This window comes from Rana temporaria, chromosome 4 (genome assembly GCF_905171775.1).
Source record: "Rana temporaria chromosome 4, aRanTem1.1, whole genome shotgun sequence".
Lineage (NCBI taxonomy): Eukaryota > Metazoa > Chordata > Amphibia > Anura > Ranidae > Rana > Rana temporaria.
Window position 1 is genome coordinate 360,692,165 of NC_053492.1, and position 24,121 is coordinate 360,716,285.

The 24,121-nt window shown below is 42.9% G+C and overlaps 1 protein-coding gene across 1 annotated transcript in view; it reads right to left on the bottom strand.

The window, feature by feature from the left end:
- Positions 1-24,121, bottom strand: part of SYNE1 (spectrin repeat containing nuclear envelope protein 1) — a 595,717-nt gene that overhangs the window by 259,659 nt on the left and 311,937 nt on the right. Inside the window, exons 82-89 of the mRNA XM_040350885.1 lie at positions 23,301-23,453; positions 16,616-16,798; positions 14,973-15,110; positions 11,937-12,122; positions 10,758-10,880; positions 8,817-8,999; positions 8,371-8,514; positions 358-552 (exon numbers count right to left, since the gene is read on the bottom strand). Coding sequence (XP_040206819.1) covers positions 358-552; positions 8,371-8,514; positions 8,817-8,999; positions 10,758-10,880; positions 11,937-12,122; positions 14,973-15,110; positions 16,616-16,798; positions 23,301-23,453 — 1,305 coding nt within the window. The remainder of the gene's footprint in view (positions 1-357; positions 553-8,370; positions 8,515-8,816; positions 9,000-10,757; positions 10,881-11,936; positions 12,123-14,972; positions 15,111-16,615; positions 16,799-23,300; positions 23,454-24,121) is intronic.

Consider the following 24,121-nt stretch of genomic DNA (forward strand, 5'->3'; position numbering starts at 1 on the left):
GCCTTGGCCAGTAAACAAATCGCATGCAGGAAGGATGTGCTACACTAACAAAGGAGACAACTGTGTATGTTTTATAGAAACGCAATAGGACTGTATAGAAAAAGAAACAAACTATTTAAATGTATACGTTCAAGGGAGTGTTAGTGTAATCTTTTGACTAGGTATGAGCTGTTTTTTATGTACGATTTAAAAAATAAATAATCGAAGAACAGAAATGTTACGTAGAAGCAATCGGATATCTTTTTTTTTATTCTGTGCAAGAAAGCAGCTGACATCAGGAGCTGTGTTGGTGGCTTTGTTCTTGCCTGCATGTAACGCAGCTCATACAATAGCAGCTAATGTGAGCAGAGGCCTTACCATAACAACTGATGGGTGAGCAGAGTGTGCAGGGAGGAGTTCAGCATCCAGTTCTTCCATTCCCTCTGTCAGTCCTTCCACTTCAGTCACAGTCAGTAACATCGTAGCGTGTTTGGCTTTCATGGTTAACATCTTACATTTCGAATTCAGCGACGCTATCTGATCCTGATAGCCTTTGATTTTCTTTGCCAGCTCCTGCGAACACATTTTCTTTTTAATTTAGGCAGGAAACATAGAGAAGAACGCGTACAAAAAAAAAAATCAAGCTCTCATTGTGCTCTCAGGCAAATAGGCTGGATGCGTCTGGCCAATAAAATCACAGCTCGCTAGCCCTGCATCATCCATCAGCAACGGCAAGAGGCAGGATGTTGTTGACTGTGAAAATGAACTAAGCCAGGCTGCATCTCACAATACAGGGAAACCACAGAAGAGAAGTAGAAAGCTGCAGCGAGAAGAGGAAATGGCCATTCAGCTTTCAGAGCCACATTCAAACACAGCAAACTGAAAGGTTCAGGAGACAGACGGAGAGGCCAAACTGGCAAGATTCTACTCACTTAATACAGAAAAGTATAAGCTGACCCCCAGATGGCTTATGTCTCGCGCTTTGTAATGAGGTCATGTGATGACTACCAGCATCAAATATGCAACGCTCGGCTCTCAGCCAAGCTGAAAACAATGACAGGAGAAGTTCTGAACAACAGGGGGCAACAATTGTTAAAAATCTTACAGTCTAAGCCTGCATTCATACCTGAGAAAGCTTTCTTTACAGGCGTTTTTATGGAAAAAATTGAAATTTTTATCAAGCTCTTGAGCTTGTTTCCTAGACTGGATGAGGGAAGGAGAGCAGTTCTATAGTAGGAGAAGAATTAGTCAGGCATTAAAATGTGTGTTTTACACATTTAACCACTTAAGCCCCGGAATAAAATGCTGCTAAAGGACCCGGCCAGGTTTTGCGACAATTGCGCGGTCGTGCGACGTGGCTCCCAAACAAAATTGGCGTCCTTTTTCCCCCACAAATAGAGCTTTCTTTTGGTGGTATTTGATCACCTCTGCAGTTTTTATTTTTTGCGCTATAAACAAAAATAAAGTGAAAATTTTGAAAAAAATGCAATATTTTTTACATTTTGCTATAATAAATATCCCCCAAAAATATATAAAAAAAATGTTTTCATCAGTTTAGGCCGATACATATTCTTCTACCTATTTTTGGTAAAAAAAATACCAATAAGCGTTTATCAGTTGGTTTGCGCAAAATTTATAGCGTTTACAAAATAGGGGATAGTTTTATTGCATTTTTTTTTTTTTTTTACTACTTATGGCGGCGATCAGCGATTTTTTTTCATGACTGTGACATTATGGCGGACACTTCGGACAATTTTGACACATTTTTGGGACCATTGTCATTTTCACAGCAAAAAATGCATTTAAAATGCATTGTTTATTGTGAAAATGACAGTTGCAGTTTGGGAGTTAACCACAGGGGGCGCTGATGGGGTTATGTGTGACCTCATGTGTGTTTACAACTGTAGGGGGGTGTGGCTGTAGGTGTGACATCATCGATTATGTATCCCTATAAAAGGGATCACACGATTGATCACGCCGCCACAATGAAGAACGGGGAAGCCGTGTTTACACACGGCTCTCCCCGTTCTTCAGCTCCGGGGACCGATCGCGGGACTCCAGCGGCGATCGGGTCCGCTGGTCCCGCGGTCCTGGTCACGGAGCTTCGGACCGGGTCGCGGGCGTGTGCCGGCGACCCACGGCTGGACAATAGCACAGCACATACCTGTACGTGCATGTGCCCAGACGTGCCATTCTGCCGACGTATATGTGCAGGAGGCGGTCCTTAAGTGGTTAAAGGCATTCTATAGAATCAAAAATGCCTGTTTACATAAGGTTCATGTAATTTTTAGGGTCCATGAACATTGGGCTTAAAGAATAAGTTCACCTTTCGCAACATGTTACATGTTACACCCATACCCAGATATCAAACAATTGTGCTGCAAGTTTGAAAATGACTTGCTAAGTTTATGTTAGACTTGGCCTGGCTTCACAATTACAGCAAGTCTTCACTGCATGACTCCAGGTCAACTTTCTTTGCAAACATGCTGCAAGTCTGCTGCAAGTTCCTGTTCAGTTATGTTGTGCAATAGTCCTCCCACCACAGGGGATCACCGTGGCTGAATTTTCATGCTGTAGACTTGCAGAGCTCTTGCTGTAGACTCACCACTGCAACTTTGTTCTTGCTAGAGACTTGCCACGCAAATTTGCTACAAATTGAAAACGTGTCAACTAGAACTTGTGCTTTAAGTGCTCTACAAGTGTACAGCTTGCCAGTGAAAATGTGCAGCAAGTTAACATATTTCCAATTCAACACTGTTTTATTTGCTATCTGGGTATACAGAGTGTAACATGTAACATATTACGAACAGACCAACCACTGTGACAGCTAGCAGGCTTCTTCTCCCTCCCTGCCAGCTGTCACAATTTAAAAAAAATATGGCCGAGCAGGACTCCGCCCACCCAGCCGTGTCACTGATTGATAGGGCTCTGTGCATGGAGAACTACAAGGTCTGGCAGCCTTTGCAGTTATCCGCTTGTACTTTTCAATGAATTGCCACAGAGCTTTGGAGCACCATGGCAGTTTATTCCTGCTTACTGTCAGACGATCTGCTTACACATACGGGATGTACAGGCAAGCAGATACACTGGCAGATCTGCTGGAGACCTGCATGGGACCAGCGATCTGTCAATCGCTGGTGTAATGCTTTACAGGCTCCAATAAATAAATGGACATTTTTGGCTTGCAAAAAATTGTGCATTTATTACTTTTTTCTAGAAAGTGAACTTATCCTTAAGTGCCCATTCACACCTAGGCGTATATACGCCTGTAGCGCGACACCGCAGCAGCCCCTGATACGCTGGAGGGGTGAGTTTACATTGTCGGCTATGGAGATGGTTCACATCTCCACGCCGAACGCCGTACGCCTGCCGCCTGAAAACAAGTCCCGGACCTTTTTTTCAGGCGGCTTTCGGCGTTCGGCCATAGATGACAATGTTGTCACCCCTCCTGTGTATGTTACCGCGGCGTATTTTACCGCGTTTTGTCGCGGCAAATCGCGGGACAAAACGCCACAATTTGTCGTGGCAAAATACGCCGCGGTAACATACGTCTAGGTGTGAATGCAGCCTTAACAAAGGCTGCTTCTTCAGGAGTTTTGCATTTTTTTTTATTCTACTGCCTGTAGAAGCAGCTCAGTGTTATCTACATTAGGCCATTTGGAGGCATATTTTAAGCTCAGCGTTTAGAGGTAGAAAAAAACTATTTCTGGATCAGCTTTTGGAGAGGAGATTTCAGGCACTCATAAAAGTGTGGTTTAGGAGCATTTGCATTTTCAAGTGTACTTTGAAAAATTAGCAGAGGGGATTTTTTTGGGGCAAAAACACTTGTAAAAGCAAATGCACATAAAATCTCTAAGCACTTGTGAGCTGTGCTAGGTGGTTTTAGCTAGTGACGTATGAGCTAGGATGCCCACGTGTCCCGGATTGCCCGGGAGTGTCCCGCAATTGACAGGTCTGTCCTGGGTCCCGGGCACCTTCATTCTGGGACAATACAATGTCCCAGAATGAAATAGAGGAGACGGCTACCCCCTACTAACTAAAAACTACATTTCCAGAACTGGTTGCTAGGGCCAGCGCTGCCTGGTATCTTGCAACCAGTAACGATTTACTCTCAGACAGTGAGACCGGGAGCGAGGCCTGCGCCTAGTGCAGCACTGCTGTCTCCACCCACCTCAGAACCTCTTCCTTCTCCAGCACCCAGCGGCAAGCAGCAGGGACTGGTGTGATCTTCACTCTCCAGATAGTGACGCCACTCCTTTCCTTCTACCCACATGGCTCATGCAGAGGGAGTGATAGCAGCACTGCATCTGGTGGCAGGCTATGGGTGGAAGCTGCACTGCATCTGGTGGCAGGCTATGGGTGGCAAGCGGCACTGCATCTGGTGGCAGGCTATGGGTGGCAAGCGGCACTGCATCTGGTGGCAAGTGGCACATTCACCTGACAAATAACCCGCCGCCATCAACCCCGAGACTACATTTCAACCTTTTTTGGGGAAGGTGAGAGAGGGGGTGTGTCCCCGAATGGCAGTTTGGAAATGTGGTCATCCTAATATAAGCTACTATGAGCACTTTTAGGCCGCTTTTTCTGCCAGAGGTTCTGACATTTCTTCTGTTCCTAGTGTGCATGAACATAGCATAGGACCTAGAGCATAGGGCGACTGAGCGTACAAGTATGAACAGGCATAACTGGAAATAATAGTCAGGCATAGTAAGGGGTCATCAGGCATAGGGAAGCAGCAGAAAAAAACACTGCAGTGTGAATGGGGACTAAAACATGGCAACTGAACTGATACTACCTAATTAAGAACACAGATTTCATTTATGCAGCTGAAAGTGATTTACAAATGTTCCTTAAGAAGTAATCAAATAGAAAATGCTTTAATACAGCAAAGTCCAGCAATCAATTAGGATTCATTTTTCACTAATTAGAGTCCAGTAAATGGAAAACGTACAGGGGTTTCTATAGGTAGCTGCACTTTGTACCTCATCGCTGTTCTCTGTATGCTCTAGGCATACAGTATGTAATCTGTTCACACGTTTGAACATAAGGTAACTCGTTGCTCTCTATACATTGCATGCAGACCTACAGTATACTGTATATCCTAGGTCAGTGGTTCTTAACCTTGTTGGAGGTACTGAACCCCACCAGTTTCATATGCGCATTCAACAAACCCTTCTTAATTGAAAAAATAAAATATGATTTTGCGTGTGATGGGCACAGTGGCTGCGTGTGATGGGCACAGTGGCTGCGTGTGATGGGCACAGTGGCTGCATGTGATGGGCACAGTGCCTGCATGTGATGGGCACAGTGGCGACAATTGATGGCACAGAGGCTGCATGTGATGGCATAGTGAGGCTGCAATTTATATATATATATATATATATTTTTTGCTAGTCAGAGAAAGCTCATTTAAAATAACACAATTTTTTTTTTATCTGCCATTTTATATTAATAAAGTGCTGGTCACCTCACCTCAGTCAGCCTCCTCCCCTTCCCCCCAATCCAGCCATTTAATTATATGCTCTTAACAGGTTATACTTACTTTTAAACAAGTTCAGTAGTCTTTTTTAGCACACTGTCTGCTAGGTTCAAATTCCACTAGTCAGGCAGGCTCCTCGAGACTAGTCCTTGCCTCTCTAGCTCGTCACAGGCAGCGCTGACACACAGCTCTCTGCGCAGCGCTCTGAGTCCCCCCCTTCCAGCCGTGAGCGGAGTGACGTCACGCCGCTGGAAGGGACCAAGAGACTCCTTCATAGGGGGAGTAAACAGGCTGCAGCAGACAGAAAAGGGAGCCGGGAGGTGACGGTCCCGGATGCAGGAGTGGACTCGGCACACAATTTGTACAGTGCTGGCGGCCGTGGCAGAGCTTCACCTGTGGCTGCGCCCCCCCTCCTATACGAAATGGTATCGCCCAGGGCACCTGTCAGCCCCTGCCTTGTACCGGCGGCCCTGTGTGACCTACGCCGAACCCCCGAGACTCACTCACCGAACCCGGGTTAAGAACCACTTTCCTAGGTATTGTCAATTGTAATCAACATCAGCCAAAAAAAAAAAGGAGTTTGATTTATATAAGAAACAAGCAGGTGATAAGAAAAATATTAATATTATACAGTAGAATAGAAGCTCAGTAAAATTACTAAATTGTTTCTTCAAACCAGTATTATTTACATCCGATCATTTAAAGCATGGGTCTTCAAACTACGGCCCTCCAGTTGTTCAGGAACTACAATTCCCATCATGCCTAGTCATGTCTGTGAATGTCAGAGGTTTACAATGCCTCATGGGATATGTAGTTATGCAGCTGGAGGGCCGTAGTTTGAGGATCCCTGATTTAAAGGGAACATACTGTATGACGGTTTATAGTGGTGATACATATTTTCTTTAATATGGTCAAGACTAAAAATACGATTGAAAAAACAAATGCATGCTTTTTGTCAGAAAAAAGCAGCACAAATTCATACAGAGGCATATAAGACTGATGGTAGAAAAAAACGTTCTGGTCTAATTATACAGTAAAACCTTGGTTTGCGAGCAGAATTTGTTCCAGAAACATGCTTGTAATCCAAAGCACTTGTATATCAAAGCATTTTGTTACAGGGTATAAAGGAGAAGAGAGGCACCACTCAAGCCCTGTACACACAGGCCAGAATCTCGTCAGGAAAAAAACGTTGTTTTTCCTGATGAGATTCTTGGCAAGAATCTCTTGCCGCCCGAGTGTACAGACACTCCTTTCAAAAGAACCGCGGTTCTTTTGAAAGGCAAGAACGCAGTGACGTCATCGCGTACGACGAGTATGCGCTCGTCACATTCGATGCCGTCGCCGCCATCTTGCTGCACCCTACCTATGCCTAGGAAGTTACCGCGCATGCGTTAAAGTCATTTCGAGTCAGGTAAGTATACACACTCTGGGGTTTCTCGGCAGGAAAACACTGCCGAGAATCACGACGAGAAAATAGAGAGCAGGTTCTCTATTTTTCTCATCGAGATTTTAGGCAGTTTTCAGAAACCTGAAAGCCTCGTACACACGCTCGGTATACTTGGCAAGAAAGCTCTGCCAACAGTTTTCTTGCTGGTTCTTGAGAAAACGTGTGTACAAGGCTTTAGTGTAGCGATAAGTTGCTAAATGTTGTACCTTCATTAAATGTAACCATATTGCTACACTTGGAGGCTCCTCTCTTCTCTTTTATACCCAGTTGTGACATGACACTACTCTTATATCAAGACATCGCTTGTATATCAAGGCAAAATGTATTTAAAACATTTTGCTCATCTTGAAAAACGCTCTCAAACCAAGTTACTCTCAAACCAAGGTTTTACTGTAGACCTATATTTATCTGAGGCATATTTAACCACTTGCTTACTGGGCACTTAAACCACCCTCCTGCCTAGACCAATTTTCAGCTTTCAGCGCTGATGCATTTTGAATGACAATTGTGCAGTCATACAACACTGTATCCAAATGAAATTGTTATTATTTTTTTCCCCACAAATAGAGCTTTCTTTTGGTGGTATTTGATCACCTCTGCGGTTTTTATTTTTTGGTTAAAAATTAATGGAGGTCTGCCTATGTAAACAAGACAGATCGCTGTTTAGGCATGGAGGGCATGGATCCTTTGTCTCTGCAAAGCAGGGACTACGATCCATGTCTTCCCCTAGTAAAAGCACCTCCCACACTGTAGTAAAACACAGGCTAGGCACATAGTTAACCCTTTGACCACCCCTGATGTTAACTTCTTCCCAGTCAGTGTCATTAGTACAGTAACATAGTGAATATTTTTTAGCACTGATCACTGTGTTAATGTCACTGTCCCTCCAAAAAGTGTCAAAAGTGTCAGTTAGTGCCTAAATGCCCACGACAATATCACAGTCCCGCTATAAGTCTCTGATCGCCGCCATAACTACTGTAATAAATAAATAAATAAAAATGAATACAAAAAATCTCAGAGTTTGTAGACGTTATAACTTTTGTGCAAAACCAATAAATATATACGCTATATTTTACCAAAAACATATATTGGCTTAAATTTATGAAGAATTTTTTATTTTTTATTTATTTATTGAATATATTTTGAAGCAGGGAGTAAAAAAAAAAAAAATATATATATATATATATATATATTTTTTTTTTAATTAAGGGATAAAAGATGCAGAGGTGATCAAATACCACCAAAATAAATCTTTATTTGTGGGGGAAAAAAAGGACATACATTTTATTTGGATACAGTGTCAGAAGACCACGCAATTTTCAGTTAAAATAACGCAGTGCCGTATCGCAAAAAATTGCCTGGTCCTGAAGGGGGGTACATCTTCCAGAGCTGAAGTCGTTAAAAAGCAATACAATTAATAATACACAGAAAAGCAGCACCAAAAAAATAACTAGATGCAGAATACCTCATGGCGTTTAATTTGGATCTGTAGTTCTTGGATGTTGTTAGTTGTTACTTTTGCATCTTGTAGTTCTCTATGTGCTTCCTCAATGAGATGCTGCAAATGTTTCATTTCCTGTTCATACTGTTCATACTGGACTACTGCCTCCTATGGGTTAAGGAAACAAAGCAACAACTTCACCTGACACTAGGTACATGCAAAATGCAATTTGCATATATTTACAAATGCCCAGTGTTAAAATAGGGGGCACAACTATAAACCAATTCACACTAGATAACAAAATCCATGCACTGCCCCACACAATTCATTTCCAGGCTGAGTTTGTACAGAGCATTTATAAACATTTTCATAGTTGGGACATACAAAAGCAAACTTGCAGCAACAAGATGGATGGATACATTAGATTCCTAAGCATGTGCTGTTTTACTGAGTTTTCATAAAGTGCTTACCTGCATTATATTGCACTGTTGGATAGCTGTATGTTGAAGACGGCTGGTCTCTTCTAGCAGCCTGACAGCTGTACAGCATATAGGAAGGCTGGTGACTACCTCTTCTGGGATTCTTAAGGCACTCTGGCAAACCTGTACAGCGTGTACTTTTGGCTTCAGAGACTCCATTTTCAAAAGGAGATGCTGTAAAATATAACGATTATATTATAGGACGCTTCTTTTCACGTTCAGGTCCCCTTCCTGAACAACATTTTATTGACAAGCTAGGCCTTCCTGTTTAAGAAAAAGATTTTCTCAACTACATGACTACGCTCAAAGCCTATGTATGGGATAACGACTCGATATCTGGACTTTTGACACCTTATGAAAGTAAATGTGATCAGGGTTTGTTCAGGAAAGGGAATGTTTCCATTATATATAATTCGCTTGCTACTAATAGCACCAAATTGCCTCATATGCTGGCATGGGAAAAGGAAATTAATAACGAATGGGATTTGTCGGACTGGTGTAAGAATTATACCAGATCCATTAAAGGTTATGTGAATGTTTCTCTTATAGAAGCTAACGTAAAAATGTATACTAGATGGTATTTAGTTCCCTGTTAAACTGACCTCTATGTATCCGTCGACTTCACCCCTATGCTTCAGAGGCTGCCATGGATTGGGGTCTATGATACATATTTGGTGGGAATGTCCCAAAATTCGGGGATACTGGAATAAGGTGTTTAATATAGTCAGACGTGTCACAGGCTGTAACTTGCATCAATCTCCTACTATTGCTTTACTTAACGGAATGATGCCTCTAACTTCCAAGGTTACCAGAAAACTCATCTTATATATTATGACAGGTGCCAGGATTACACTCGCAGCTGCATGGAAAAAGACTAATGTTTCCATCCTATATATGAAAAGAAAGGTCACATGGATTATGGAACAAGAGAAAAGGGTGTGCTCCATGTTGGATAAGTCTACTCTTTTCTATGAAATCTGGGAACCTTGGTTGAAATACATGGGGATAACTTATACTCCATGAAGGTTCTGAAGACATCAGAGTCTTTAGGACGATGTTGGTTGATGGCAGGCAGGCTACTTTTCTATCTCTCCTGACTTTCCTCCAGCTTTCTTTTTTCACTTCCTCTTTTGTCTTTTGTCATTCTTTCTTTTTTTCTTTGATTCTTCTTTGGTTTTGTGTCATTGTTTTTTCTCTGGGGATAGAATCCTTAATATTTTTCATCCTCAGTTTGTTTTATTTGGAAAAACTTAGTTTATGTTAAAGTAATTGAAGGATTTTACCAAACCTTTGGAGGTATTAGGTTTGATGGGGATTCTGAAAATATATTTTCGGATACCGGTGGGTTCCAGTATTAGTTTTTGGAGGGAGGGAGGGTGGATTGGAGGTTTTGCTCAGCCTCTAGGACACAGAAAGTTCCCGTTAGGGGTGTCGGAGAGGTTGATGTACTCCGGTAATCTTATCCTTTAATTGTTCTATGTAATTTGGTCTGGTACACTCATTTAGTTTTATCCTTTATATAACTAATTGTGTGATAACAATGGACCTAGGAATTCCTTGATATATAGAACTATTCTTTTTCTCTTTCAAATATAAATTATTACTTTGAAATACTATATCCTTTTTGCTTATGTGAACTGCCTTACTTTCACCATATGGTGATGAGCATATGGGATAGTTAGATATAAATGGCAGTTTGTAAGACAGAAATGATTGATATGAATTGAAATGTATTTAAATTATTATATTTCTGTAAGCTATTGACTTATATCCTGCTATTTTAATACAAATGTATGTATTTATTTTATTGAAAATAAACTTAAATTTGAATGAAAAAAAATAAATAACGATTATTATACAGAAGCTTTTAGTAAACATCCTAAACTGTAGCTGAACGTAAAACTTTTAGAAGTAAACTTAACACCCTCTCACCTGTCGATGTGACAGTTGTTCCTTAAGACTCAAGCGTCCAAGCTCTGGAGAAGTTAGCGTAGATTGGGCTTGTGCCAGTGCTGTTTGTAAAGCTCTTGCTTCACTTTCAAACTTTTTCATATCCTGAAAAGTTGAATCGAGACAACATTAAATAATTGGGGAATTATTGATAATTTTTCAAAATACAAATTGTAGTAGTTACCGTATTTATCGGCGTATAACACGCACCCTAACTTTAAGAGGAAAGTTTCGGGGAAAAAAACTTTCCACAGCCCCCTGCGTATAACACGCAGGCACAGTTTACCCTCTATTTTCAGGGTAAAAAAGTGAGTGTTAAGCCTCGTACACACGACCGAGAAACTTGACGGGTAAAACACATCGAGTTCCTCGTCGAGTTCCTTGTGAAGCCGTCAAGAAACTCGACAAGCCAATTTTCTCCATTCCCGTCAAGGAAATAGAGAACATGCTCTCTTTTTGGCTCGTCGAGTTTCTCGACAGTTTCCTAGACGGAAATGTACACACGACCGGTTTCCTCGGCAAAAAAATATCTCCCAGCAAGTTTCTTGCTGGTTTTTGCCGAGAAACTCGGTCGTGTGTACGAGGCTTTATACGCCAATAAATACAGTACTTGAAAAGACAAGAGAATAATATCTGAACTAGAATAAGTATGTACTTATAAGCCCCATAGACACGACCGGGATTCCCGGCGGTATAAAGTCCGCTGGGAATCCCGACGGGAAACCCGAGAACCTGCTCGGTAAGTTTCCCCATGTACACACGGCTGGGTTTCCCATCGGGAAAACTATGTGTGTATGCTCCCTCGCAGTATTTTCCCATAGGAAAACTGCTGGGTTTAAAACCGCTGGGAACCCCGGCAGGAAAATAAAGAGCAGGTTCTCTATTTTCCCGCCGGAATTACCGGAGGTTTTCCTGTCGGGAAAACTGCGAGAAAGCATACACTTGGCGGAATTTCGGGCCAAAAGCTCTCCCTGCAGTTTTCCTGGAGGAAAACCGGTCGTGTGTATGGGGCTTTTGTTCAGACACTGCAAAAAAAGATGGACGTTCTTATTAGAGAGTTACAAATCAATACCAGAGCTTGTACTGGCCACTGGGCCCAATGTGTAGGAGTCAATATTATTACCAAATGTTAAAGACCTTCTAATATAACAAGATTCTTACTTCTGCAGCATCATAAAGGCTCTGCAAACGTTGTTTGATTGTTTGTTGCAGTTCTTCAGTCTCTCGTCCAAGTTCCGATACTTGCTGACACAATCCTTCAGTGTGGTACACGCTTGATAAGTAGTCTATCTTCTCGTTCATAGCTTCCAGGTCATTGCGTATATCTCTAGACTCATCTAACATAGCCTATGAACAAAAAAAAATATGTACAGGTATTTCATGGAACAAGTTAATTTAGTAAGCCGGGTTCTGTCAAACGGGCATGCTGGAAAACCAGCATAACCCCTGGCATCTGTTTAGCACAAATCAGTGTGTTCTGACGGGGGTGTGTGGGGGAGTCACCCTGTCAGAACACAATAGCACAGCAGGGGAGATCACAGCACTAACATCGCTAATGGGTTTAACGGTAAAAAACTTCTTGTGTGTACCCCCAATTTGCAGCCTGCAGTGTGCACTCTATTATTTGGCCATTGGATTGCCTAAAAGGGTTTATCAGATAGAAAGCCCAATTGCCAACAGGGCAGGGCTGTTCCCCCAGCAGGGCTGTTCCTGGAGCCTGTGGCCGGCCACCCAGCTGGGCTTGTCCTGGAGCCTGCGGCTGCCCACTCAGCCTCTTTGCTGCCGCCCATTTAGTTCATGGCATGACTAGGGGGCAAAGACTGGAGGTCAGCTGACTGGTGAGGAATGTGAAGTGGGAGGGGCTGGAGGAGACCCTATATCCTGATTTTGGCATAGGAGTCACTTGGAGACACCACAGAGCTGGAGACACAGTGAGTAACACTACCTGTGATTAGATTTGCAATTAAAAGTCCCCACTACAGTTCTCAGATCAGTAGATGACCTTGATCAAGAGCACCTTAATTGGCTGATCAGAATACCCCCCAGCACGGCAATTGATCCCACCACACACCAGCACTGCCACTCATTCCATTCCCCCCACCAATGAGTAAGAAAAGAAAAAAAAAATGAAAATACATGGAAGGGGGAGGAAAAGAGGGGGAGGAACAAACAAAAAGGGGGAGAAAGAATAAGGAACTTGGCAAGAAAGAGGGATGGGGGGGGACAAGAAATTAGGATAAAGAGAGATAAAAGGCAAAGAAAGGAGAACAAAGAGAAAGAGTGGTACATCCTAAAATGTACCATAAGGGGTTTTAATACTGTACGAGTGGAAAGGACTCGGGGAGAGCTTTCCGTGGGTTAGGGCCGCAAATTACTTGTCTTGCCTTGGGTGCCGACAATCCACGCTACAAAAATTTTACTATTGGGGTCCCCACAACTTGGGAAATTTTATCAAGGGGTCACGGCACTAGCAAGGTTGAGAACCACTGGTCTAAAGCCTTCCGCGCTGATCGAGTGGGAGGTTGTACAGAAGTCGATCGCTAGAATATTAATTTAATTTTCTAATTATAAGTGAGGTTAAATTAATGTTTGTTTTTCACCACAGGGAAAAAAGGAGCAGGATAGATTTTTTTCTCAAACTAACACATTTTTGTACAGTGTATGTGATTTTCTTTCTGGAACTACATTAATTTTGAAACCGAATGTTCAGAGTAAGTGAAATTTTCCAATGACATTCATCCACTCATCAAATGTACAAAGAGTTTTCATATGAATCTTAATATGAATATTCTTGTCTGAAAATTTACTAGTGTATGGCCAGCATTAGAATTTCCATTCACTTTAACCGCTTGAGGCCCACACTATAGTCAAATAACGGCTACAGCGCGGGCCTGAAAACTTGGGAGGACGTCAATAGACGTCCTCCCCTTTGCACGAGCAAGAGCGCTCCCTGCAGGGCGTGCACGGCATGCACTGTGATCACCGAGTCACTGAGACTCGGTGGATCACAGATCCATGTAAGGGGCCGGTCCCGGCCCCTTACCATGTGATCAGCTGTCAGCCAATGACAGCTGATCATATGATGTAAACAAAGGATCGGTAATCTGCTTTTTTTTCTTCTCACGCTGTCAGCATGAGGAGAAAAAAAAATGATCATCGGCTTGTTTACAAGGGACATCAGTCCCGAAGAGGAATGAGGCACGTCTGCCTCCACTGTGCCCAAAAATACCGCCTGCCAGTGCCACCTGCCACAGTGCCCGCAGTGCCACCTATCAATGCCCACAGTGCCACCTATCAATGCCCATCTGTGATGCCAATCAGTGCCACCTAGTAATGCTGCCTATTAGTGCCCATGATTGCCACTCATCAGCGCCAATCACTGCCACTCATCAGTGACCATCACAGCCACCTATCAGTGCCCATCACTGCCGGCTATCAGAGCCACCTATCAGAGTCACCTATTAGTGCCAATTCTCAGTGCCCTCCAGTGCCACCTATCAATGCCCTTCAGTGCCACCCATCAGTGCCACCTCTCAGTGTCGCCTATCAGTGCCCAACAGTGCTGCCTATCAGTGCCCACCAGTACCGCCTATCAGTGCCCATCAATGCAGCCCATGGGTGCCCATCAATACAGCCCATCGGTGCCCATCAGTGCAGCCCATCGGTGCCCATCAGTGCAGCCCATCAGTGCCCATCAGTACAGCCTTATCAGCGTACATCAATGAAAAAGAAAAATTACCTGATTGCAAAATTTTATAACAAAATATAAAAAAAAATATTTTTTTAAAAATCTGTCTTTTTAATTTTTTTTAACAAAAGATAAAAACCGGAGAGGTGATCAAATACCACCAAAAGAACGCTCTATTTGTGGGGGGGAAATGATAAAAAAATTATTTGGGTACAGTGTTGCATGACCGCGCAATTGTCATTCAAATTGCGACAGCGCTGAAAATTGGTTTGGGCAGGAGGGGGGTTTAAGTGCCCAGTAAGCAAGTGGTTAAAGTCTTAGCCAATAATTTTCCCACCTAAAATTGTAACAGGTAAATCTACATCAGACTGCGGCTCGAAATAATATAGCATTCATTGAACTTCTGTGATAAAACTTGCAAAATTTAAAACATACATATATCTAAAGTAATCTATCTAACGGTGAAACTCAAAAGTGGGTAAATCACAGAAACTTCCGCTACAACTTACCTGGTGAGCCACTGCCTGATCACGAAGCTGACTTGCTGAATTCCAGGTAATGAGAGCATGCACTAATATTTTTGCCTTCCCAATCCAACGCAGAATGAATTCTAGCATTTCATTGTATTCCTCCAGTTGAATTACAGCCTATAAAAAATGTAAGTTGGTGGCAAATATTATATTATTATTATTATTATACAGGATTTATATAGCGCCAACATTTTGTGCAGTGCCTTACAATATAAAGGAAGAGGGTGTGGTTATAACACAATACAGTGCAAGAGGGTTACGTTGGCTCTTTTCATAAGAGCTTACAATCTCATTGGGTGGGGAAAGTGGTAAAAAAGGTAATAACTGTGAAGCCTCGTACACACGACCGAGGAACTCGACGGGCGAAACACATCGTTTTCCTCGTTGAGTTCCTTGTTAGGCTGTCGAGGAACTCTACAAGGCAAGTTTCTCCATTCCCGTCAAGGAAATAGAGAACTTGCTCTCTTTTTGGCTCGTCGAGTTTCTCGACAGTTTCCTCGACGAAAATGTACACACGACCGGTTTCCTCTGCAAAAAAATATCTCCCAGCAAGTTTCTTGCTGTTTTTTTTCCCGAGAAACTCGGTCGTATGTACGAGGCTTTATGCCCGGTACACACGATCCGATTATCGGACGAATGATCGTCTGTTTTTTGTATGCTAATCTCATGTCGAATATGATGAGTTTACTAAAGTCACAACAATTCTCGTACGGCAGAATAAAAAATCGGAAGTGATGTCATGTGTTGTAATGCATTTGTATTGCATTTTCGAACGACAGCTGTACTGATTAGGCCGGGTACTAACGAGCAAACATGTACGATAAAACCGGTGCGTCGGACCGTTTTCACCGTACATGTCTGCCCGAGGGCTTCTGTACTAACCATCGTACAGAAGTCCGCGCGTAAACAATACGCGGGGCGTGGTCAAACTCATTCGACGCATGCGAGGGACGGCGGGCGCTCGGACATGTACGGTCGGTCTGTACTGACGACCGTACATGTCCGAGCGGGCAGGATTCCAGCGGACGGTTTTAAAACACGTCCAGGAATATTTGTCTGCTGGGAAAAGGCCCGGCGGGCAAATGTTTGCTGGAAATCTGCCCGCTCGTGCCTACACACGACCAAACATGTATGCTGAAACTGGTCCGCGGACCAGTTTCAGCATACATGTTTGGTCGTGTGTACGGGGCCTTAAACGAAAATCGTACGATCTGGCATCGCACAAAAAAAAATTCTGTGCATGTCTGATAGAATCAAATTGGATGAACTGTCCTGATCGGTTCTCGAAAGCTCTGTACTAACGATCCGATTATCGTACGATCGTTTCGAAAGTGTCATTTTTCGTACGATTTTCGGATCTTGTGTACGGGGCTTAAGAGGCAAGCTGATGGAAGAATTAAAGTTCAGTTGTTAGTTGGTGTCACGATAGGCTTCCAGGAAAAGATGAGTTGTCAGGGATCACCTAAAGATGGCCAGAGTAGTAGATAGCCAGATAGATTTGGGTAGAGCGTTCCACAGGATGGAAGAGGCTCTGGACAAGTTCTGGAGACAATCAATGGAGGAGGATAAAGGGAGCTAGAAAGCAGGAGGTAAAAAAAAAAAAAGAATGTCCGTTTCTGTACCTGTTTTACTCTGCCTGTCTTGTATTCAGCCTCCTTGCTGGCTTGCTGCTGCACCTCCGTTAGTATTCCTACTTTGTCCACTAGATGCTTTGCCAGTGTGGGACTTTGCTCACTAAAGTCTTGCACAGCTGCATCCAGCTCCACAAGCTTTATGTTGCACTTGTCTAATTCCTCACATAAGATCTGTGAAAAGAAGGAATTTTAATCAGACATATTTATAATATTCAAGATCATATAAATGCTATATGCAGTGTGGCAGCACCCCACATGTGATCCCACTTTATAGGTTTATCAAGCAGCATCTCTATGCATAGAAAAGCTCCACGTGAGTACCATACTGAACACATACAAATGTTGAGCACTTCATCTGAAACTACATTATAAAAATACTGGAAAGGATTAGAAATAAGCTATGATAAGAACAATGGGATTGATTTACTAAAACTGAAGAGTGCAAAATCTGGTGCAGCTGTGCATGGTAGCCAATCAGCTTCTAACTTCAGCTTGTTCAATTAAAGCGGAGGTTCACCCTAAATTTTAAGTTTGTATTACTACAAACCACAGTACATGTAGAATCCATGCTTTTTTTCCCCCGTAGCTCAATGATTACCTTTATTCAGTCGTTTTGTATGTAGCTTCCGGGTACTGTTCCCCGCGGGAGTGGGCGTGTCCTTCGTTTTCCCCGACGGCCCAGTGTGTTATGGGTGCTGATCGCAATGTCTCCTGGGAGTGATGTCACGAGATTCACAGGAGACGATCTGTACTGTTTTCAACAGTATTCTCGCGGGTCACGTGACTAGACAAGAGTGTCAGGCCTTGTACACACGACCGAGTTTCTTGGCAAAAACCAGCAAGAAACTTGCTGGGAGATATTTTTTTGCCGAGGAAACCGGTCGTGTGTACATTTTCGTCGAGGAAACTGTCGAGCCAAAAAGAGAGCAAGTTCTCTATTTCCTCAATGGGAATGGAGAAACTTGCCTTGTCGAGTTCCTCGACAGCCTTACAAGGAACTCGACGAGTTCCTCGTTCGTGTGTACGAGGCTTCAGGTGACTGTGCAAGCGTGTCATGTGACGAGGGCGGATACTAATTCGTCATTTTAAGTAAGGGAACTCAGGTGTAATTCACCATTACACACCTGAACTCAGCAGATAAAGGAAGCAATTCAACCGGAGCAACGGAAGTAAATCGTTCTTGGGTCCTAAAATTTCATCTAAGGTATGGTAAGGCATTTTACTTTTTTAAATGTTGTCATGGTAATGTGGATGTGTTGACGGCGCTGCTCGCCGTCAACACAGCGCATGCGCGAGATTATGCGGTGCATCATGGGAGGTTCGCATGACCGCATCCAGGAAGTCTTTGCTTGTGGGCTTCACAATGCCCACAAGCAAGATGGAGAACGGCTGGATGTGATTTTAAAACTTCTTCTTTAGGACAGAAAACGAGGCAATACAATTTAAAACGGCTAGCAAGTGAGTGTGAATTTGTGATATGTTTTACTATGCATTGCACCTAAAAGTTCAAAATCGTTAAACCGCGGAACCTCCACTTTAAGCTTTCACACAAATCCTGAAATCTGGTTTCTATGCAGAGCTGCACCAGGTTTTGCACTCTCCAGTTTTAGTAAATCAACCTCGATATTTGTTCTATAGTAAATGCTTATTCAGTGATACCCCTACATTTGCTAAATGTCAACTTGTATATAAATCCTAACAATAAACACATTTTATTTGCTGCCTTTTGATCTGTTAAATATACCATTCAACACATTTTGTTATATCTCTTTGCTAAAGAGCAATACAAAAAGGTTAGTCTTGTTTAACATCTTGTGCGTTAATAACTTCATGTGTTCTCTGTCTGCATCAGTTCCATTGTTCCCAATTTTCTTTGTGGATTTCAGAATACCTCCACCCATGTTATAAGGAAAAGGGGAGGAGAAGGGGTTCTGCTATAAGTTTGAACAATGAAAGGTGATCTGTTTTTTCTTCATATGATGAACTCACTTTTACACATTTCTTAATCCTCCAGACAGTGGCCCAGATTCAGGTAGATCCGTGCAATATTTGCGTGGGCAAAGGGCAACGATGTTTGCTCTGCGCCCACGCAAATATTTCGATTTGCCCGCGATTCACGGAGCAGTAGCTCCGTAAATTGCGCGGGCGATATGCTAAATAGCCCGGCGTAAGGGCGCCTAATGTAAATGATCCCGCCGGGGGCGGGAATCATTTAAATTAGGCGCGCTCCCACGCCGAGCGAACAGCGCATGCTCTGTCGGGAAACTTTCCCGACGTGCATTGCTGCAAATGACGTCGCAAGGACGTCATTTGCTTCTAAGTGAACGTGAATGGTGTCCAGCGCCATTCACGAATCACTTACGTAAACGACATGAAATTTAAATTTCACGAGCGGGAAGGGCGGCTATACTTTAGCATTGGCTGCCCCTGCTACAGCAGGAGCAACCTTGCGCTAAAGTCGCCGTACGGAAACTCCGTACCTTGCGTGCGCAGGGCCCGCGCAACTTTTGTGAATCGGTGGTAGTATGCAATTTGCATACTATACGCCGATCACAATGGCCGCGCCCCCTAGCGGCCAACGCAAGAATGCAGCCTGAGATATGAAGGCATAAGGAGGCTTATGTCTGTCATATCCTAGGCTGCAGTCGGTGTAACAAGGTTCCTGAATCAGGAGCACTCGTTACACCGGAGCAAGTAAGCACTTGCGCCGCGCAACCTATGGTTGCACGGGCGCAAGTGCTTCTTGAATCTGGGCCAGTGTTTTGAGCACTGGACACACTCCATATACCTAGGCTCACTCTTAGGCCTCGTACACACGGACGGACTGTACGCTAAAAAAAGGTCCGCCGGACCGTTTTCAGCGGACGTGTCCGCCCGGAGATTTCTGTCTGATGGTTGTACACACCATCAGACAGAAATCCGCGCGTACACGATACGCGGTGACGTGGCCACGCCGTCCCTGCGATGATTACACGGCGACGTGCGCGGCCCTGGAAGGTCAATGCCTCCACGCATGCGTCGAATCACTTCGACACATGCGAGGGATGGCGGCCGAGCGGACGTCATGTAAGGTGAGTCTGTACAGACGACCGAACATGTCCGACGGACAGGCTTCCAGCGGACATGTTTCTCAGAATGCTAAGAAATTTTTGTCCGCTGGAAAACGGTCGGCTGGACAAATGTCCACTGGAAACCTGTCCGGTCGGCCGTACACACGACCGAACATGTCTGCTGAAACTGGTCCGCAGACCAGTTTCAGCAGACATGTTCGGTCGTGTGTACGGGGCCGCAGTGACACCAATGTACCAAAAACAATTTTAGATTTTTTGTATAGCATTAGACCTATTGCACTTAGCTTGACTCATACACATTATAGTAGTGAGCCTTATACTCTTTACAGTTATTATCATGGATGCCACATGTAAGTTGGTTTGGGCTTGCGTCCTCTCTGTTTTGTCCTGCCTGGCCTTCGTTGGACCCCATGTCCACAGCTCCCGGGATGGACATTCTTACTAGCAGCCAAGTGATGATATAAATGTGATTTTTCTTTATTCATGCTAATACATTGTATTTACCTTTTTTACTGCATATTTTTACACTGCTTTATTTTATAGATATTAAGTTTACATCAACCCCTAAAGGAAGTGAAAGATGTTCATGAAACGTGGCTGGCTACTATGCTGCATACTTATACCTACTATGGATTACGTTATGGAAAACTGTATTAGACTGTAATATACCATGTACAACTTCACTGATCTGTTTAACAATATGGCACTGCATGTGACACGGTTGACCCTATACGTATCAATAAACTAGCTTTTATATTTCATACATAGCAGTGTCGCACTGAATTTAAAGTCCCAAGGGCAAAATGTTGTTTTATGTATAAAGGATAAGTTCACCTTTTAACAAAAAATAATAAATGCACATTGTTTTTGCAGGTAAAAAATGTGCATTTGTTTTTATTTTTTCTGCAGCCTCTAAAGCGCTGCAACAGCTGATCAGCAGATCGCCAGTGACATGCAGGTCTCCTGCAGATCTGTGAGTGTATCTGTGTGCCTGTATATCATACAGGCAAGCAGATACAATCTGACAGGAAGACTCAATGAACTACCATGGCGCTCCACAGTGCCGTGGTAGTTCACTGAAAACTACAAGACGACAGCCGCAAAGGATGTCGGGACTTGTAGTTTTCCATTCACAAAGGACTTTGAAATCGCGCCCACTTCACTTTAAGTAGCGAGAGATTTCAAAGTAGCAAGGTCAGCGTGATTTCAGGTGCTACTTGATAGACATCTGTGTGGCTTCATACACAGATGTCTATTGAAGTCGCACCTGAAATTGGCAAAAGTAGTGCAGGAACTACTTTTGCAAATTGGTGCGGTGCCACTAAATCAGTGTCGTACCGATTGGAACAGTGTCATTGCCTTAAATAGGCTTCGACTTGTCATACGATTTGATCTCTAAAATTGCATGACAAATCGCTCCAATGTGAACTTAGGCTCAGTGTCACGGCTGGGCGGGCAGAGCCATGCTCGGTCACAATTGTTTTAAAAAGCGACAGCCAGCGAGGATGGGGGGGGGGGGGGGGGTGGAGAGGAGATCCCTGCTAGTTGTCAAAGCAGGGGGGAAGTGGAGTGGGGGGGGGGGGCAGACTCTGAGGGATCCAGATGTTACATGTTACACCCTGAATTTGGGTGTAACGTGTAACATGTTACGAAAGGTAAACTTATCCTTTAACCTGCAGGTTAGGATGAAGGAAAAAAGCTGGGACAGCCGCACTCCAAAAAAACTCCTCCTTTAATTAAAATCACAAAATACATGCCACAGCAGAAAAAACAGCACAACAAAAGAAAAGCTGACGTTTCGCACTATGCCTTAGTGCTTCTTCATAGCTTATCCTTTAACCTAACATACTTTCTGTCCTAGAGTGACAGCAATGCTCCTCCATAGATACAGTACAGTAAGTGAATGTTGTCACTGTGGGATAGAAAGTGTGTTACTGGCAAGCTGTCTACATGAAAACAAAAAAATTCTAAATTCAAAAAGATAATAACACAGCCGTCACATCCAAGGACTGGTAAGTTGCAATACATTTTAATGTTATTTTTAGGTTTAGATGTGCTTTTTTTGAGATTCAATTATAAAGTTTATCACTTTTACCCCAAGTAGCTATATTAAAGCTAGGGCTGCCTAATAAAGGCAAGCCATACCCCTTCCTTAACTTTGTTGTGGCTGCTGCAGAAAGCTCCACCTTTGTTTCACACATGTAAAAAATGGGGCTAGGGTTGCCACCTCATCATTTAAACCCGAACATATATGAATTACAGGTTCTGAGGCTAATTTAATGCAGATAAGGCACCAAGTGAGTTTCATTACCACCTTAATCAGCTCTATTTGTGGGGGAAAAAGGGCATCAATTTTGTTTGGGTACAGCGTTGCACGACCGCACATTTGTAAGTTAAAGCGACGCAGTGCAGTATCACAAAAAAATGGCCTGGTCAGGAAATGGGTAAATCCTTCTGGGGCTGAAGTGGTTAATTGAACAAACTGAAATTAGAGATACAAAAAAACACAGTCACTTCCAGCGCTAAGGGGTCTTCTGAAGTAGAGGGCAACAGGGAAAATGGTAAAATGGTATCCCAAGACTAGGTTGATTCTGACTTCCTCAGATGGGGTAATCCTATGGAAACTACAAGAAAAACTAAAATGGAAGGCGCGCACACCTAGTGCATTACCAATGATAATTTAATAGTTAAAAAATTCATATAAGTATTGAATATAAGTACTCACAAAGTATAACTCTCAATAGGCCATAAAAACACACAGTGTATGGACATGTGCAGGACTAATACACGGGGTAGAGTTGATCCTATAATAGGTGCCTCATAGCTCATGACCCGCTGCTTGTGCACTGTTAGGCGGTTCTCACCACCGGGGAGGTTTCTGCTTCCCCCTGTCAGAGGGTCCTCTTGTTTCTGGCACCTCCGGTTCGGTTTTAATTGATCCCAATGAGCATTACATGGACACCCCTAGGGGCCATCTTTGTTGTTGGTGTCAGTTGCACATATGAGAGGTGAGACATTGATCAATTAATTAACTCCTTTTTTATCATTTGTTTATTCATTTATATATAAATTACTATATACATGAATTTATTTAGTATATCATTATTTATTGCCATATATATATGTGTGTACATATAATGGAATATTTAGATATCTAATATTTAATATATATTTTTTAACACTTGCCCATGGTGGTCCTGATTAGCCTAGCTCTGAGGAAGGGGGTGAACCTCCGAAACCTGTCAGCTCTACCCCATGTTGTGGTCCTGCACATGTCCATACATTGTGCGTTTTTATTGCTTATTGAGAGTTGCACTTTGTGAGTACCCACTTTTATGAATTTTTTAACCACTAAATTATCATTGGCAATGCACTAGGTGTGCATGCCTTCCATTTTCGTTTTTCTTGGAGAAATTGAAATTAGAACCTGATTGGCTACCATGCACAGCCGCACCAACTTTTGCACTCTCCAGTTTTAGTAAATCAACTCCAAAGTATGAGAATCGTGTCTCCTAATCAGAGAAGGGAGGAATGTTGGCACATACATGAGCCATCATTTGCATTTGAGGTGCAAGTCAACACAAAATTCTGACCTTACATACCTTGTGATCTTTTTTAGCTTGAGCCACATCACTTGCTTTCCCTTTCAGTTTTTCCAAAATTATATTCAACTCTTGCTCAATTTCTGTAGCTTGCTGACTCATCTCCTGATGCAGCACTTGATTCTGCTGTGCTTCTTTCTGCTTCATTTGAATCTAGAGAATGGACATTATAAAAACGTATAGTGTATCAATGAGCTAATACTAAAGTGTCCATCTTAAAGTGCCATTTCTATGTCTTTTACAGATCATAAACAAATGTAAAGATTTCATTAACCATAAGAAGGGGCTCAGAGTGGTCCACTACATTTACACTCCCCCTCTCTGCTAACTCCAATTATACCTTTTTATTTCATTCTGGACACAGCAAAGGTGGCTTAGAACATCTGCCAGTTTTTTTGTGCCATTTATGTCCTTTATTGGGGAGATTTCCTCTTCCTTCCTGACAATGCAGGAAATGCTCCAGAGACACAGACCAAAAACACATTTTAAATAAACGTGCCCCTATGTCTTGTATGGGAGCAAATGTTAAAAAATACTTTCCACTGTTCTATAGAATCTTTAGGGTGCAGTAGTACATTGTGCAGGGACCCTGACTTTGACCACGTGTTGCAAAAAAGAAAATTGCCTAATTCCCCCATTAAAACAGTCAGTAAGAGAATATCACCTGCAGAGCTATTGAGTTCTGCCAGCTGGAGGTAAGGGGGGGGGAGGAGCTATCTCTGCCTGGAGATCAAAGTGGGTATTGCTAAAAGATATAGTCACTGGCAATAATTGCATGCTACAAATCCGACCTCCTTGTTGTACTCAAATTGATCAATGGA